General features: G+C 42.2%; 1 protein-coding gene across 1 annotated transcript in view; it reads right to left on the bottom strand.

Annotated features, from left to right (window-relative positions):
• The window catches only part of PNPLA8 (patatin like domain 8, phospholipase A2), a gene marked incomplete at its 5' end in the record, with an annotated part of 47350 nt that extends 35365 nt beyond the window's left edge, over positions 1-11985 (bottom strand). Inside the window, 2 exon segments of the mRNA NM_001171272.1 lie at positions 10533-10682; positions 10829-11985. Coding sequence (NP_001164743.1) covers positions 10533-10682; positions 10829-11896 — 1218 coding nt within the window.
• Positions 11986-14626: the final 2641 nt, after the last annotated feature.

The raw sequence follows: 14626 nt of genomic DNA, 5'->3' as shown, positions 1-14626 counted from the left end.
GGTAAGCGTTTAAGTCTTGTCGTGTTTTATGGGAAGCTCTTCAAAGATTCTTGGCTTCCATACTCAGAAGCACTTCAGTACCACAGGTTAAGGGAGTGGTAGTTGAGTGACAGCTATGCTTCTGCTGTGTAACCTTTAGCAAACCAAATAATTTTCTAATGCAAAACTTTTTTTCTGATCAAATCTACAGTACTATTATTCTAAATTCCTTTTCAATATATATTTTTTTCTTGTCCCGATCAGTTGTTGAGCTCCACAGTCTCACGAGATGAACTTAAACGATGGAGGATGGAAACATAAATTTTTCATTTCCCATTAGGATGGAACAATTTGTTTGAGATCAATGCTTATGCCAATAACCAGAAAATCATGATAAAATACTAGAAAAGCACCATCTGGTAAAGGCATCACAGAGTTGCTGAAGCAATGAGAAGGGGGGATAAGAATCTGCAGAAGGGATAATTGCTTAGAAGTAAGCTGATAAACTATAGCTTTACTTCCCTTGGGGCATTTGCTGATTTGGGAAGAAGTAAAGGATGAAAAAACTGGGCTTGGTTCAGAGGGCCACGAATGGAGGACACAGAAGCCAGCAGAGTCTCATGGTCTGGAGTCACAAAACTGCAAATGAGCCGGCGCCGTGGCTCACTAGGCTAATCCTCCGCCTTGCAGCGCCAGCACACCGGGTTCTAGTCCCGGTCGGGGCGCCGGATTCCGTCCCGGTCGCCCCTCTTCCAGGCCAGATCTCTGCTGTGGCCCGGGAGTGCAGTAGAGGATGGCCTAAGTACTTGGGCCCTGCACCCCATGGGAGACCAGAAGTACCTGGCTCCTGCCATTGGATCAGCGTGGTGTGCCGGCCACAACGCGCCAGCCGCGGCGGCCATTGGAAGGTGAACCAACGGCAAAGACCTTTCTCTCTGTCTCTCTCTCTCACTGTCCACTCTGCCTGTCAAAAAAAAAAAAAAAAAACAAAACTGCAAATCAGCTGGGCTTTAATCACATGGCTGATTTCCCTCTAGATTCTGAAGTCTGAGATGTGGGAGGCTAAAAAGCTAAATTGGGGGCCAAAGTTGTGGTGCAGTAGGCTAAGCCACCACCTACAATCCAGCATCCTATTTGGTCACAGTTCAGGTCTCACTTCTGATCCAGCTCCCAGCTAACGCCTCTAGGAAAGCAGTGGAGGATGGCTCATGTGGGAGAGTGGGTTAAAGATCCTGGCTTCAGCCTAGCCCAGCCCTGGCAGTTGCAGCATTTTGGGGAATGAACAAACATATGAACTATCTCTCTCTCCCCCTCTCCCTCTCCCTCTGCCTTTCAAATTAAAACAAACAAAAACCAACCACAACAACTGAATCAAGACCTCTGAAAATCAGAAGTTTTTTTTTTTTATATTACTAAGATTTCAAGGCTCAAAAGGATTTTTGGTAGTGATTATTCCAGGTTCTCATCTGAAAGTGTTGGAGGAAGAGACCTTAAAAACAGGGCAAACAGGGCAAACAGGGCAAACTGGGGCATAGCGGATAGGGCTGCAGCCTGCAGTGCCGACATCCCATATTGGCGAGTCCTGGCTGCTCCACTTCTGGTCCAGCTCTCTGATATGGCCTAGGAAAAGCAGTGGAGGACAGCCCAAAGACTTGGCCCATGTACCGGCGTGGGAGACCTGGAAGAAGACCTGGAGACCTGGCGTCAGATCAGTCCAGCTTTGGCTTTTTGGCCATTTGGGGAGTGAACCAGAGGATGAAAGACCTCTCTCTCTCTCTGCCTCTCTGTAACTCTGCCTTTCAAATAAACAAGTAAATCTTTAACAAAAAAAAAAAAAAAAAAAAAAAAAAAAGGGCAAACTACAGGTCTAACCTAAATTGTTACCCAGCCTTGCTTCACCTCTAATCCTTAAATCATGTTCATCAGTGTGCCACTATATATGCCGAGCCAAGAAACAAATAAGCTCAATGGAAAAAGAAATCATCTTATATAATCTGGGTTCTATGTTATTTTTTTATTCACAATGTCCAGCATCCAGAAAAAAACAAATAATGCATATGAAACCAATATAAATGATCAAAGACCAAGGTTATCCTCATATTAGAATTACCAGTAAGATATTAAAATGAAAATAAAGTCACCATCCCAAAACATCACATATATATGAAATATTCAACAAAGTAAATCCAATGAATGATGTGCAAGGCAGTTATATTGAAAATGTTTTAGGGGCCGGCGCTGTGGCGCAGTGGATTAACGCCCTGGCCTGCAGTGCCGGCATCCCATATGGGCATTTGGTTCAAGTCCCAGCTGCTCCACTTCTCATCCAGCTCGCTGCTACCAGCCTGGGAAAGCAGAAGATGGCCCAAGTCCTTGGGCCCCTGTATCCACGTGGGAGACCTGGAAAAAGCTCCTGGCTCCTGGCTTCGGATCAGCTCAGCTCTGGCCGTCGCGGCCAATTGGGAAGTGAACCAGCGGATGGAAGACCTCTCTCTCTCTGCCTCTCCTTCTCTCTTTGTGTAAATCTGATTTTCAAATAAATAAATAAATCTTAAAAAAAAAAGAACTTCATAAAACCATCTGGCAATATCTACTACAAATGAAAATGTAAACACTCTATGACCAATAATAATAGTTTTTAGGTAAAAACCCCAAAGAAAGAAGACAAATGTTTTCCAAAAGAAACATTCTAAGATTCACTCATTTGTATTTATTATTATTTATTTATAAGACAAAATTACAGAGAAAGAGGGAGACAGAGAGAGGATCTTTCATCCACTGGTTCACTCCTTAAATGGTTGCGACGGCCAGAGCTGGGCCTATCCAAAGCCAGGAGCCAGGAGCCAGGAGATTCTTCTGGGTCTCTCAAGTAGGAACAGGCACCCACACACTTGGGCCATCCTCCGCTGCTTTCCCAGACCATTAGCAGAGAGCTGGATCAGAAGCGGGGCAGCCAGGATTTGAACTGGCACCCTGGTGGCAGCTTTCACTCACTGCGCCATAGCGCCGGACCAAGATGCATTGTAGAAGCACTATTCCTAAACAGCCCTATTCCAGATATCCTGATGCCCATCAGCAGAATGCATAATGTCATTATGGTTAATTAACATTATAGAATAGACCACAATATAAATGGATGTTCTACAACCACACCCAACAACATAAGATATTTCACAAGCATAACACTGAGTGGAAAGAACAGAGCACATGCTGTATCATTCCATTTATATAACACGCAAAAAGAGGTGCAAACTAATCTATATTGCCAGTATCCAGGAAAACTGGTCAATCTTTCTAGAGGTAATGTTTGTAGTGCTGGTAACATTTCGCTTCTTATTCTAGGTGGTGGTTATTTGAGTATACATATTTTGTGAAAAATCACAGAGCTGTATACCCACTTTTCTGGGTATTTTAAAAAAAACTTTAAAACCCAAATGACACACGAATGAGCATGAGGTGCCCTCGCTCTTCAAACGTGTGACCAATTCAGTACTTTTTTTAAAGGGTGAAGAGGGATACAGAAATACAGTTAACTTATAAAAAACTATGAGATAATGAAAAAAAATTTAAAGATACAAGAAATTCAGGTCATCAACGGAGCAGCAATTCAAACAACACCTTATTAATGGTAAGGAATGAGTTGGTGGATATTTGAGGGTATACAGCATATTTTAAGCCATTGTATACTGCTCCAGGTATGAAAGGTGTAACTTCACAGGAAAGCCTGAAATTCCTAGCTGAAACACAGTGATTGATCAGTGAAAAAGATTAGTCCATCTAGAAATACTTATATTCCTATTTTAGTATTTCTCTCTTGCTATGGTTATTTTAATATGATTGGGCTTCCCATACAATTAAGGGTGTGAACTAAAGAGATATAGTAAAAAGAAAAACATAAAAATGTAATAAACGATAAGGTTATTTCTAGTATAAAATGAATGAATTACTCCTAAGGTCAGAAGTGGTTAACTATTTCAAACAAGACTAAATTCTAGTTTCATACTATATGTGAAGAAAATCTACATATGATTAATGATTTAAGTGTAAAAAAATGCAAAAAAATTATTAAATTTGAAACCATATTTTAGATTCTGTACTAAAATATAGGTTCACATTTCATAATATGGTTAGGAAATTTTTTTTAAATTCCTAACATCAAAGCCCAAAATTACAAAGGAAAATAGTAGAGAATCCACAAAAATTATTAAAAAGTAGTGAATTGAAAGAAATTTAAAAGGGGAGAAATTATTTAAAACATGACAGATGAATGTCATTAATATATAATGGACTTTTTTTTGTTAAAGATTTATTTATTTATTTATTTGAAAGGCAGGATCATAGAGAGGCAGAGGCAGAGGCAGAGGCAGAGAGAGTTCTTCATCTGCTGGTTCACTCCCCAAATGGCTGCAATGGCTGGTGTTGAGCTGATGCAAAGCCAGGAGCCAGGAGCTTCTTCTGGGTCTCCCACGCAGGTGCAGGGGTCCAAGGGCTTGGGCCACCTTCTACTGCTTTCCCAAGCCATGGCAGAGAGCTGGATTGGAAGTGGGATTTAAACTGGGGCCCATATGGGATGCTGGCACTGCAGGTGGAGGCTTAGCCCACTGTGCCACAGTGCTGGCTCCTATAATGGGCTCTTACAAATTAGGAAAAAATGATTCATATCTCAATAGTGAAAAAGCCATAGACAAGTAATTCACAGGAAAAAAAAAAAAGCTCATCTCCTTTTATCAATGAAATACAGGTGAAATCAAGGGTGTACCCTTTATATATCCAACTGATAACTGATAAAAACAGGAACAAGTACTTACTGCCCCTTCTATGTGTGTTAGCTACATTTCTAAGTATTTCATTTTTCAGTCACCACTACTCACACAACTGCAAAAATTCACCGAGTTCTGTGTTGAGCATTTGTGCGCTTCACTGTTTGTATCTTACACGTTTATTAACAAGCTGGCTGGTTTGTACGCCCAGTAGTTTGGAAAGTGAATCATGGTTATGATTTCAGTGGTCCTTCCTCCACTCACACAGACCAATGCTTAGGGATGAGATGATGGTAGCAGTTTAGAACCCTGTTCTCTTCTGAAACATAGAGTGCCATCCTTCTACAGCTTGGTGACAGCTATAGATGGGAAAATCAGTTGTCATGGTCTTCAAAGCAAAAATTTTATTCTGGGGGCTGGAGTTGTGGTGGGTTGGATATGGTGCCAGCATCCCATATGGGTGCCGGTTACAGTCCCGGCTGCTCCACTTCCAATCCAGCTCTCTGCTATGGCCTAGGAAAGCAGAAGATGGCCCAAGTCCTTAGGCCCCGGCTCCCACATGGGAGACCTGGAGGAAGCTCTTGGCTCCTGGCTTCAGATCAGCCCAGCTCCGGCCGTTGTGGCCATTTGGGGAGTGAACCAGTGGACAGAAGACCCTTCCCTCTCTCTCTGCCTCTGCCTCTCTGTAACTCTACCTTTCAAATAAAGAAATAAATATTTTAAAAACCTTTTCATTCTGAATGAATCTCCATCTACTTCCATAAGAGTTTCATTGTACATCAAATATGGTACTTATTTTAGAACTGCCTTGCAGAACATTTGTGTTATTGTGCCTGGATCCACTGCTGAGGTGGGGAAGGTGAGAGAAGAGGCTGAGTCTCGCTTTCATTCGGATTTCCCTCAGGGGCCAGCACAGTGCCTTTCCCATTGTAATATACAATAAATGGTCATGAAACTAAAAAAAAAAAAAAAAAAAGAATACCAAATAGTTGCAGCTGATGAAATAAAGACATACTTTACAAAATTATCAATTATAACACAGAAGGTGTGACAGAATTAGAAATTCATCATTCTACAACCCTAGCAGAGTGATTAGTTCTAACATAATGTCAGTGGTTGATGGAACAATGCTTCTAGTGAAACCGTCTGATGAAAAGCAGACTGTCACCACCCTAATCCAGGGTCATCCTTAGCACTGCTAATGGCTGGTCAGCCAATTACTATGCGTGTCCTGATAGGCTGCATCGTGAGACACAACAAGATCTAACACGTCCTCTAACAACAAAATGTTTAGTTCAATTGGTCAAGCCCTTAAATTTCATTGTTCAGGAAACAAAAAGGAAAGAGGAACACACCAAATAACATCAATAAGGAAGCAACTAGGTAAATCCAGCAGTGAGTCATTCTGCACATTAACCAGCTCAGTCTCTTCAACTGGTCACTCTGAAAGTGAAAGTAAAGGACTGTGCTATATTACAAGTCAATCTGAGCAATATTCAGATGCAATGTATGGTCTACACCAGGCCCTCATTTGTACCCAATCAGAACATCTTTGATCTGGGTCTAGGACAGATGAAAACTTACTGATACAGAAAGGTATAAGCTGTAAACTCAAGAATCAGTTATAATAGAGTATATACTGAATGACTTTATTTTCGTATATATATGCGTAGAACAATTTCTGGAGGAATATTGTGGCAGGCATAACTAATATTTATCAATAACCAGATTGCTTCCCCTTCTAAGCACACAGAAGACTGCACTGGTTGTGAGCGGATAAAAGCTTTGGCGTCTCCTGCTGAAATATTCTTACCTTGCTATAGAAATCACGACAGAGACCTTGTACTGGGATAAAGCAACAGAATCAAAGTAGCTACCACATGGAGGTTCCCTGTGCTGGAGAATCACCCACACTCAGTGCTGTCTGTGCAAGAGTGAGAAATAGACCTCCGTAGCGGTAAGCCACTGACACTCTGGTGGTGGCTGTTTGTTTTTTGACAGGCAGAGTTAGACAGTGAAAGAGAGAGGGACAGAGAGGAAGGTCTTCCTTCCGTTGGTTCACTCCCCAAATAGCTGCTACGGCCGGCGCGCTGCGCCAATCCAAAGCCAGGAGCCAGGTGCTTCCTCCTGGTCTCCCATGCAGGTGCAGGGCCCAAGCACTTGGGCCATCCTCCACTGCCTTCCCGGGCCACAGCAGAGAGCTGGACTGAAAGGGGAGCAACCGGACAGAACCAGCGCCCTGACTGGGACTAGAACCCAGAGTACAGGGGCCGCAGGCGGAGGATTAGCCTAGTGAGCCGTGGCGCCACCCTGTGTTTGTTATTAAAGCATAAATCAGCTTAATCTGACAAATTCAAATAGACCCTACTACATTACAATAGTAACCCAAAAGAGTAGAAATACACTAATTTTCTAATTTTTGCTTTTCTTTTCTTATGATTTCCCATGAATTATATTTTTTTAAAAAAGAAATAAAAGGTTTTTTTTTCATAAATTAAAAATACAGTGAGGGGCCAGTGCTGTGGCATAGTACGCTAAGCCTCCGCCTGCGGCACTGGCATTCCCACATGGGTGCCCCTTCATGTCCCGGCTGCTCCTCTTCCTAATCCTGCTGCTCTGTTTGTGGCCTGGGAAAGCAGTGGAAGATGGCCCAAGTGCTTGGGCCCCTGCACCTGCGTGGGAGTCTGGGAAGAAGCCTCTGGCTCCCGGCTTCAGATCAGTCCAGCTCCAGTTGTTGCAGCCACTTGGGGAGTGAACCAGCAGATGGAAGACCTTGCTCTCTGTCTCTTTCTCTCTCTAACTCTGCCTCTCAAATAAATAAATAAAATCTTTAAAAAAAACATACAGTGAGGGCCGGCGCTGTGGCTCACTTGGTTAATCCTCTGCCTGCGGTGACGGTATCCCATGTGGGCACCGGGTTCTAGTCCCGGTTGCTCCTCTTCCAGTCCAGCTCTCTGCTGTGGCCCAGGAAGGCAGTGGAGGATGGCCCGGGTGCTTGGGCCCTGCACCTGCATGGGAGACCAGGAGGAAGCACCTGGCTCCTGGCTTCGGATTGGCGCAGCACCGGCTGTGGCGGCCATTTGGGGAGTGAACAACGGAAGGAAGACCTTTCTCTCTGTCTCTCTCTCACTGTCTATAACTCTACCTGTCAAATAAAAAAATAAAAATAAAAAACACACAGTGAAAAGAGACCTTCATTATCAAAAAATGAAAAATTGTCATAGACAATCCCCTAGATGAGGCTGCCACAAGTACAGCAAAGAAGCTAGCTTCTTTTAGAGCATTAGGTATTACACACAATTTTATGGATTTTGCTATCATAAATACATTGCACACATAAAAAGTACAGATGTTTTGGGGGTAGCACTGTGGCACAGCAGGTTAAGCAGCAGTCTGCAGTATACTGGCATCCCATATGGGCACTGGTTTGAGTCCCGACTGCTCCACTTCCAACCCAGCTCCCTGATAATGTTCCTGGGTAAGCAGCTGAAGATGACCCAAGTCCCTGGGCCCTTGCACCCACGTGGGAGACTTGGATGAAGCTCCTGGCTTCAGCCTGGCCCAGTCCTGGTCATTGCAGCCATTTGGGGAGTGAATCAGCAGATAGAAGATCTCTCTCCTACTCTCTGTAACTCTACATTTCAAATAAATATATAAGTCTTTAGAAAAATATACAGATGTTTTATATCAATCAATTTTAGCATTTTTGAAAAAGATTTATTTATTTGAGAAGCAGAGTTACAGAGGGAGGGAGACAGTGAGAGAGGTCTTCCAAATGACTGCAATGGCCAGAGCTAAGCCAATCCGAAGCCAGGAGCCAAAAGTTTCTTCCAGGTCTCCCACATGGGTGGGTGTAGGGGTCCAAGCACCTGCACCTTATTCCACTGCTTTTCCAGGCCATTAGCAGGGAGCTAGATTGAAAGTGGAGCAGCCAGCACTAGAACTGGCACCCATATGGGATGCGGGCACCACAGGCAGGGGCTTAACATACTATGCCACAGCACCAGCCCCAATTTTGGCTGTTTTTTTTTTTTTTTTTTTTTTTTTTTTTGACAGGCAGAGTTAGAGAGACAGAGAGAAATGTTGCTGTTGATTTCTCAACAATGTTGCAGTGGATTCCTTTCTGAGAGGAGCAGCGTGGTGGGGGCAAGAGGCGTAGAGTCACCACACAGACACCAGGAGTCCGGTGAAAGCAGGCCTGAGGCGAGCAGCCTGCAGACTCGTTTATTACAGTTGGAACAACATCTTATATAGTCAAGACCAGCCAATCTGGTCAAGGGGTGGTCTATGCCCCAACCAATCACAGCCTGTTGCCAGGCAGGCTCTGTTGCCAGGTGGGTTTCAAAGCCATTCCTGAGTAACTGACACTCGCTTGCCAGTGGCCACCTTGGCATGGCCTTCTCATTCCACCACAGAGAAAGGTCTTCCTTCCGTTGGTTCACCCCCAAAATGGCCACTACAGCTGGCGCGCTGCACCGATGTGAAGCCAGGAGCCAGGTGCTTCCTCCCAGTCTCCCATGTGGGTGCAGGGCCCAAGGACTTGGGCCATCCTCCACTGCCTTCCTGGGCCACAGCAGAGAGCTGGAGTGGAAAAGCAGCAACCGGGACAGAACCGGTGCCCCAACCGGGACTAGAATCTGGAGTACCGGCGCTGCAGGCAGAGGATTAGCCTAGTGAGCTGCGGCACCAGCCATCAGATTTTCATTCATAATTGATCTGAACATATACATCTACAGCATCACATTTCTTCTTTGTACTTTAGGATCCTTAGATTTGGGATTAGATATGCAAAAGAGAGTATTCAAATTTTAATCAGCAAGACTATTACTAATAGACTAAAGCTGGTAACTACCATCAACCACAAAATACAAAAGCAGTAAGAATGAATGATTTAGAACTACCCCCAACAATATGAATGATTCCTATTACCATGTTGGGTAAAAGAGCCAATCACACAATAATTTATATAATGTATAGAAACAGGCAAAACTCATCCATCTCAACCTTTTAGGCAGACTGAAGTGGGGTACAAAGCAGGCTTCTAACGCACTGGGAATGCTCTGTTTCTCCACCTAGGTTACAGAGGTATGTTCAGTTTATGCCTTTCACAGAACTTTATACCTGCATGAAATGTTTTTTAAATAGTTCTTTAAATTATGTGCTATGACCTGAATTGTCACCCCCTATGATTTGCAGGTTGGATTCTAGTAAGCCATGCAATAGCATTAAGAGGCAGGGCCTTTTGGGAGGTGACTTAAATCAGGGTTATTAGCGCCCTTGTCAAAGAGCGTGAAGGGAGCTGCTCTGCCCTTCCCGCCATGTGACTAAACCACGAGCAGCCACTGCCTCTGAGGAATGGGACCAAACACTGAATCTGCTGATGCCTTAATTAACTATGGACTTTGAACCTCCAGAACTATGAGAAATAACTTTTTTTAAGATTTTTTTTTATTTGAATAGAAGAGTGAGAAAGAAAGAGAGAAATTTTTCCATCTGCTGGTTCACTTCCCAAATGGCTTTAACATCCAGGGCTAGGCCAGGCCAAAGCCAAGAGTCTGGAACTCTATCAGGGTTTCCCACATGGGTGGCAGGGGCCCAAGCACTTGGCCATACTCCACTGCCTTCCCTGGCACATTAGCAGAGAGCTATATCAGAAACAGAACAGCCAGGACTTAAACCAGTGCTCCAAAAAACTCACATTGAAAAAAAGAGAGGTATTGTCTTCTCCATTTTAGAAGGCTTATTAGTATTTTTATTCTAAGACAAAACCAGGTTACATAAATTAGAAATTACCTTGACAGCCACGCCTTTTCCTTCAGGAAATTCCAGAAGATGAAAAGTCAGTTCTTCCACCCTTGTAATGCAGAGCTTTGGGTCAGCTGTTCTTCTTAGTGCCTGAACTAATGCCCGCGTTCTGTTATCAATACTCACCCTTGCAATAATCTGGAAAGATATATTAAACATATATGATTGGAACACAAACTGCTTTAACAAGTGGTTAAAACTTCTTAGGTCCCATTAGGAAATGAAACTTAACAAATTCAACAAAAAGTGTATACAACTTGAGAGCACACTGAGCAGCAACTTGCCTTTTCTCTCTGAAGAGACAGGTGCTTTTTCTCCTCCACAGTTTTGTCTTTGCTGCCAGCCGGCTCGCTCTTAGCAGGCTCCTCCTGTTCTTCTGCCTGACTCTTGGAATCGTACTTTAATTTGGGGACAAGACCACCGATATAACCACCTACTAAAGCTTGTACACCTTCAGTGGGGCGAGAAAGAAAGTTAGCAATACTCTGCTTGGTAGAAATGGGAAGACTCTCGGGTGTCCCACTGGGACTTGCGGCCTTGTCCACGGTACCTGCAGAAGACTTGGGGTCTGGCTTATCAGCCTGGCTCGTCAGGATGCCAGGATCCAGAGAACTGGAATTCCCTTCTTCAACCTTTTTACCTTCAAGTTCTGATTTCTCCTGGAAATGACTGTTTTCCTTGTCTTGAGACATTTTTTCCGCACGTTTGAAGTAGGAATTAATATGGTTTGATAAGAAGTAAAATGACTCTCCAAATTTTGTGGTTATATTACCCGTGTAATGAAAAAGGCTTTGTTTACCTATGTCGTCTTCTTTATCTATAATGTGATTTCTCTCTTCTGGGAAGGAACTCTTTTCTGTAGACTTGTCACTGTATTTTTTCAGAGATCTGATGGCTTGTTTAATGCTTTCCTGTTTCAGCCAGCCACTATCGGACACTTTTCTTAATATTCGAGAACTTGGTTTAAATTGAGCCAAACGTGAAATCATTTCATTCTGACTACCAAAAACAGCCTTTGAAACAGAGTTCAAAGTACTTTTAATGCGGGACATACGAATGCTCACTTTTGTAAGTCCCTTGGGAGCAGATGTGCTAAGTTTCAAGATTCCAATATGTAAACCATGGTTGCTTGGAGAATAATAATGCTTACTGCAAGAATGTGTTTCACTTTTGGTCCATTTACATCTTACTTTGTGTGGATGTAAACCTCTCTGTAGACTGACATGCCTTATCTTCCAATAATGATTAGGTGAGCACACGAGGTGCAGCTGCTTGCTTCTATGCTTCCCACAAAGATTTCTTGCATTACTAAGGAGGTAAATACATATATCTAGAGTCAAATTAATAGACATAACTTAAAAATCACCTATTTTCTAAATGACATTCTCTCACTTCATTCCTGAATGCTTCATTTAAGAAACGACACAATTCATGGTCTTACCTGAAACAGCAAGAAAAAAAGAAATTAGGATTCAAGTTTAAATTGAAATTGGGTATAATACAAAATATGCAAACCCTAAACTAAACTCAGCAATTTCTATATGGTTGATATAGAATCCATTTTTAAACCAACAGAATATAATTCAACTTTCAGTATAAAAGTCATTGAAAAGAGAAATTGAGTAATAGGATGTTTAGGGAAAGAAGTAATCTAGGAAAGTTGCCCAAATGCTAAGTTTTCACATAATACCTAATTTAATATGCAATTAAGATATGTGGTTTTTTTCTTCCTCATTGTTAAATTCTTGACAAGTCAGTGTAGACTAGACTTTTAAGTTTTTCTTAAAAAATTTACTTATTTGAAAGGCAGAGTTACAGAGAGAGGGGGAGAGGAACAGACTGAGAGAGAGAGAGAGAGAGAGAGAGAGAGAGAGAGAGAGAGATCTTCAGTTCGATGGTTCACATCCCAAACGGTTGCAATGGCCAGGGCTGGGAGAGGCTGAAGCTAGGAGCCTGGAGCTCCATACCAGTCTCCCACATGGGTGGCAGGGGCCCAAGCACCGGGGCCATCTTCTGCTGCTTTTCTCAGGTATATTAGCAGTGAGCTGGATTGGAAGCAGAGCTGCAGAACTGTAACCAACGCCATATAGGATGCTGGTGTCAAAGGCAGCAGCTTACACTGCCACAATGCGGGCCAGACTTGTAAGTTCTTTAAAGATAGGGTCAAGTGTTATACTTAAGACTGCAAACCAATTACTGAATACTCAGTCATGGTACTAACACTGACACCACAAAGATACAGACACTAAGGAACTTCCTTCAGTCTAGAGCCAGAGCCAGCCATTGAAGGTTTTATTCTCTGCTAATAAGTGCCCATTAAATCAAAGAAGGCCAACTAGAAGAAACTACTTGCAGCATCTACCATAAAAGGGGCTCATAACCACAATGTAAAAGAACACATATGACTAAGAAAGAATAATCCAATTAAAAATGGTCCAAGGGCATAAATAGTCACAGAATAAATACACACAGTAAAATAATGAAACATATTTCACCATATCAAAAGAAATGCTGGATAAGACACATAATACTTTGTTTTTACAGTTAGTAAAAATTCAAACATCACTCAAGTAGTTGAGTTCCTGCCACCCATGTTGGAAATCAGGATTGAGTTGTTGGCTCTTGGCATTAGCCTGGCCCAACTCTGGCTGTTGCAGGCATCTGGGGAGTGAACTGTCAGATGGGAGCTCTCTGTATGTTCTCTCTGTCTTTCCAATAAAATAAATAAATAGAAAACAATGTATATTTTTAAAAAAATAAAATTTCAAAACAGAAAACCTAAGATCCAGTTGGGTTTACCAGTGAATTTTACCAAATATTTAAATTAGAAATTAAATCAATTATCTAGATCTCTTTCAGAATATAGAATACTTCCTAATTTATTCTATGAGGCCAATATTACACTAATAATAAAACCAAAGGCATTACAAGGAAAAATTTACAGATCAATATTTCTCATGAACATACATGCAAAATGCTGAAAAAAATTAGTAAATCAAATTCAATAATATGTAAAAGTATTAAACACCATGACCAAATACAATTTACTCCATGTATGTAAAGCTGGTTCAACATTTGAAAATCAACATAATCTACTATATCAACAATCATATCATTAGATACAGTAAAAGCATTTAAAAAAAAATCTAACACACAATCATAAAAACTCCCAGTAAGCTAGACATAGAGGGGAACTTCTTCAACTTGATAAAAAATATTTACAAAAACTCTACTTAATTGTGAGAATTAGAAGCTTTCCCACTAGGATCAGGAATAAGGCAAGGTACCTCCTCCTACCACTGCTTTTCAGGCAGACTTGCACACTAGTAACACTGATGTTTCACTGTGTATTACCCAACAGGGGCTGGCATGCACTCCTAAGATTGCACAGGGCCTGTGACTGTGAGACCCAGGGGTGATTCACCTAGTGCCTGCCTGCATAGCTAGCTGGTGGCCTGTCTCAACTGTCTTTCCTACTAACTTGAGTAGACAGCACAGAACCACAGAACTCTTTTTATGACTCAGTAGCAGGCTGGTAAAATCCAATACACTGAGCAGATCCTAATAGCTAGTGTTAACAGTTATCTGTAGGAGTAGCATCAGGCAGTGAGGTTAGCTCAGCAATACAGTGCCTAGCACAGGTGCGCTGCACTGGTCACTGGGCTCCAGGAATGCAGCACTGTGGCCTTGGCAGCCCAGGACAAGGCATCTGGATCTACCCAAGCCCCAGGAAGAGGCCTGAAGGGATGTACTATCCATTTTTAGGCACATCCCAAGTTCATTTTGAACAACATATGGACTACAGATATGGGACAAATTTGAGCTCAGGCAGTACTGTAGAAATAAGCAGTGCAAAAAAAAAAAAAAAAAAAAACCAGATTTGCAAGAAACATTGACATAGAATGCTATACAGTGCTGCAACAGGAATAATGTCCATAGGCTCAGAGAAAACACTGTTAAGAATTTCAAGGACAACCATATATAAAGCCAGATTACTAAAACTAATACTTCAGTGTGCAATATTATATATCTATTTTTTAATATTTATTTAATCATTTGAGAGGCAGAGTTACAGAGATGGA

Source organism: Oryctolagus cuniculus, chromosome 3, assembly GCF_051225735.1.
Source record: "Oryctolagus cuniculus isolate XC-2025 breed Fujian yellow rabbit chromosome 3, ASM5122573v1, whole genome shotgun sequence".
NCBI classification, from domain to species: Eukaryota; Metazoa; Chordata; class Mammalia; order Lagomorpha; family Leporidae; genus Oryctolagus; species Oryctolagus cuniculus.
Note: the sequence above shows the minus strand (reverse complement) of the source record. Positions and strands in the feature narration are given on the sequence as shown.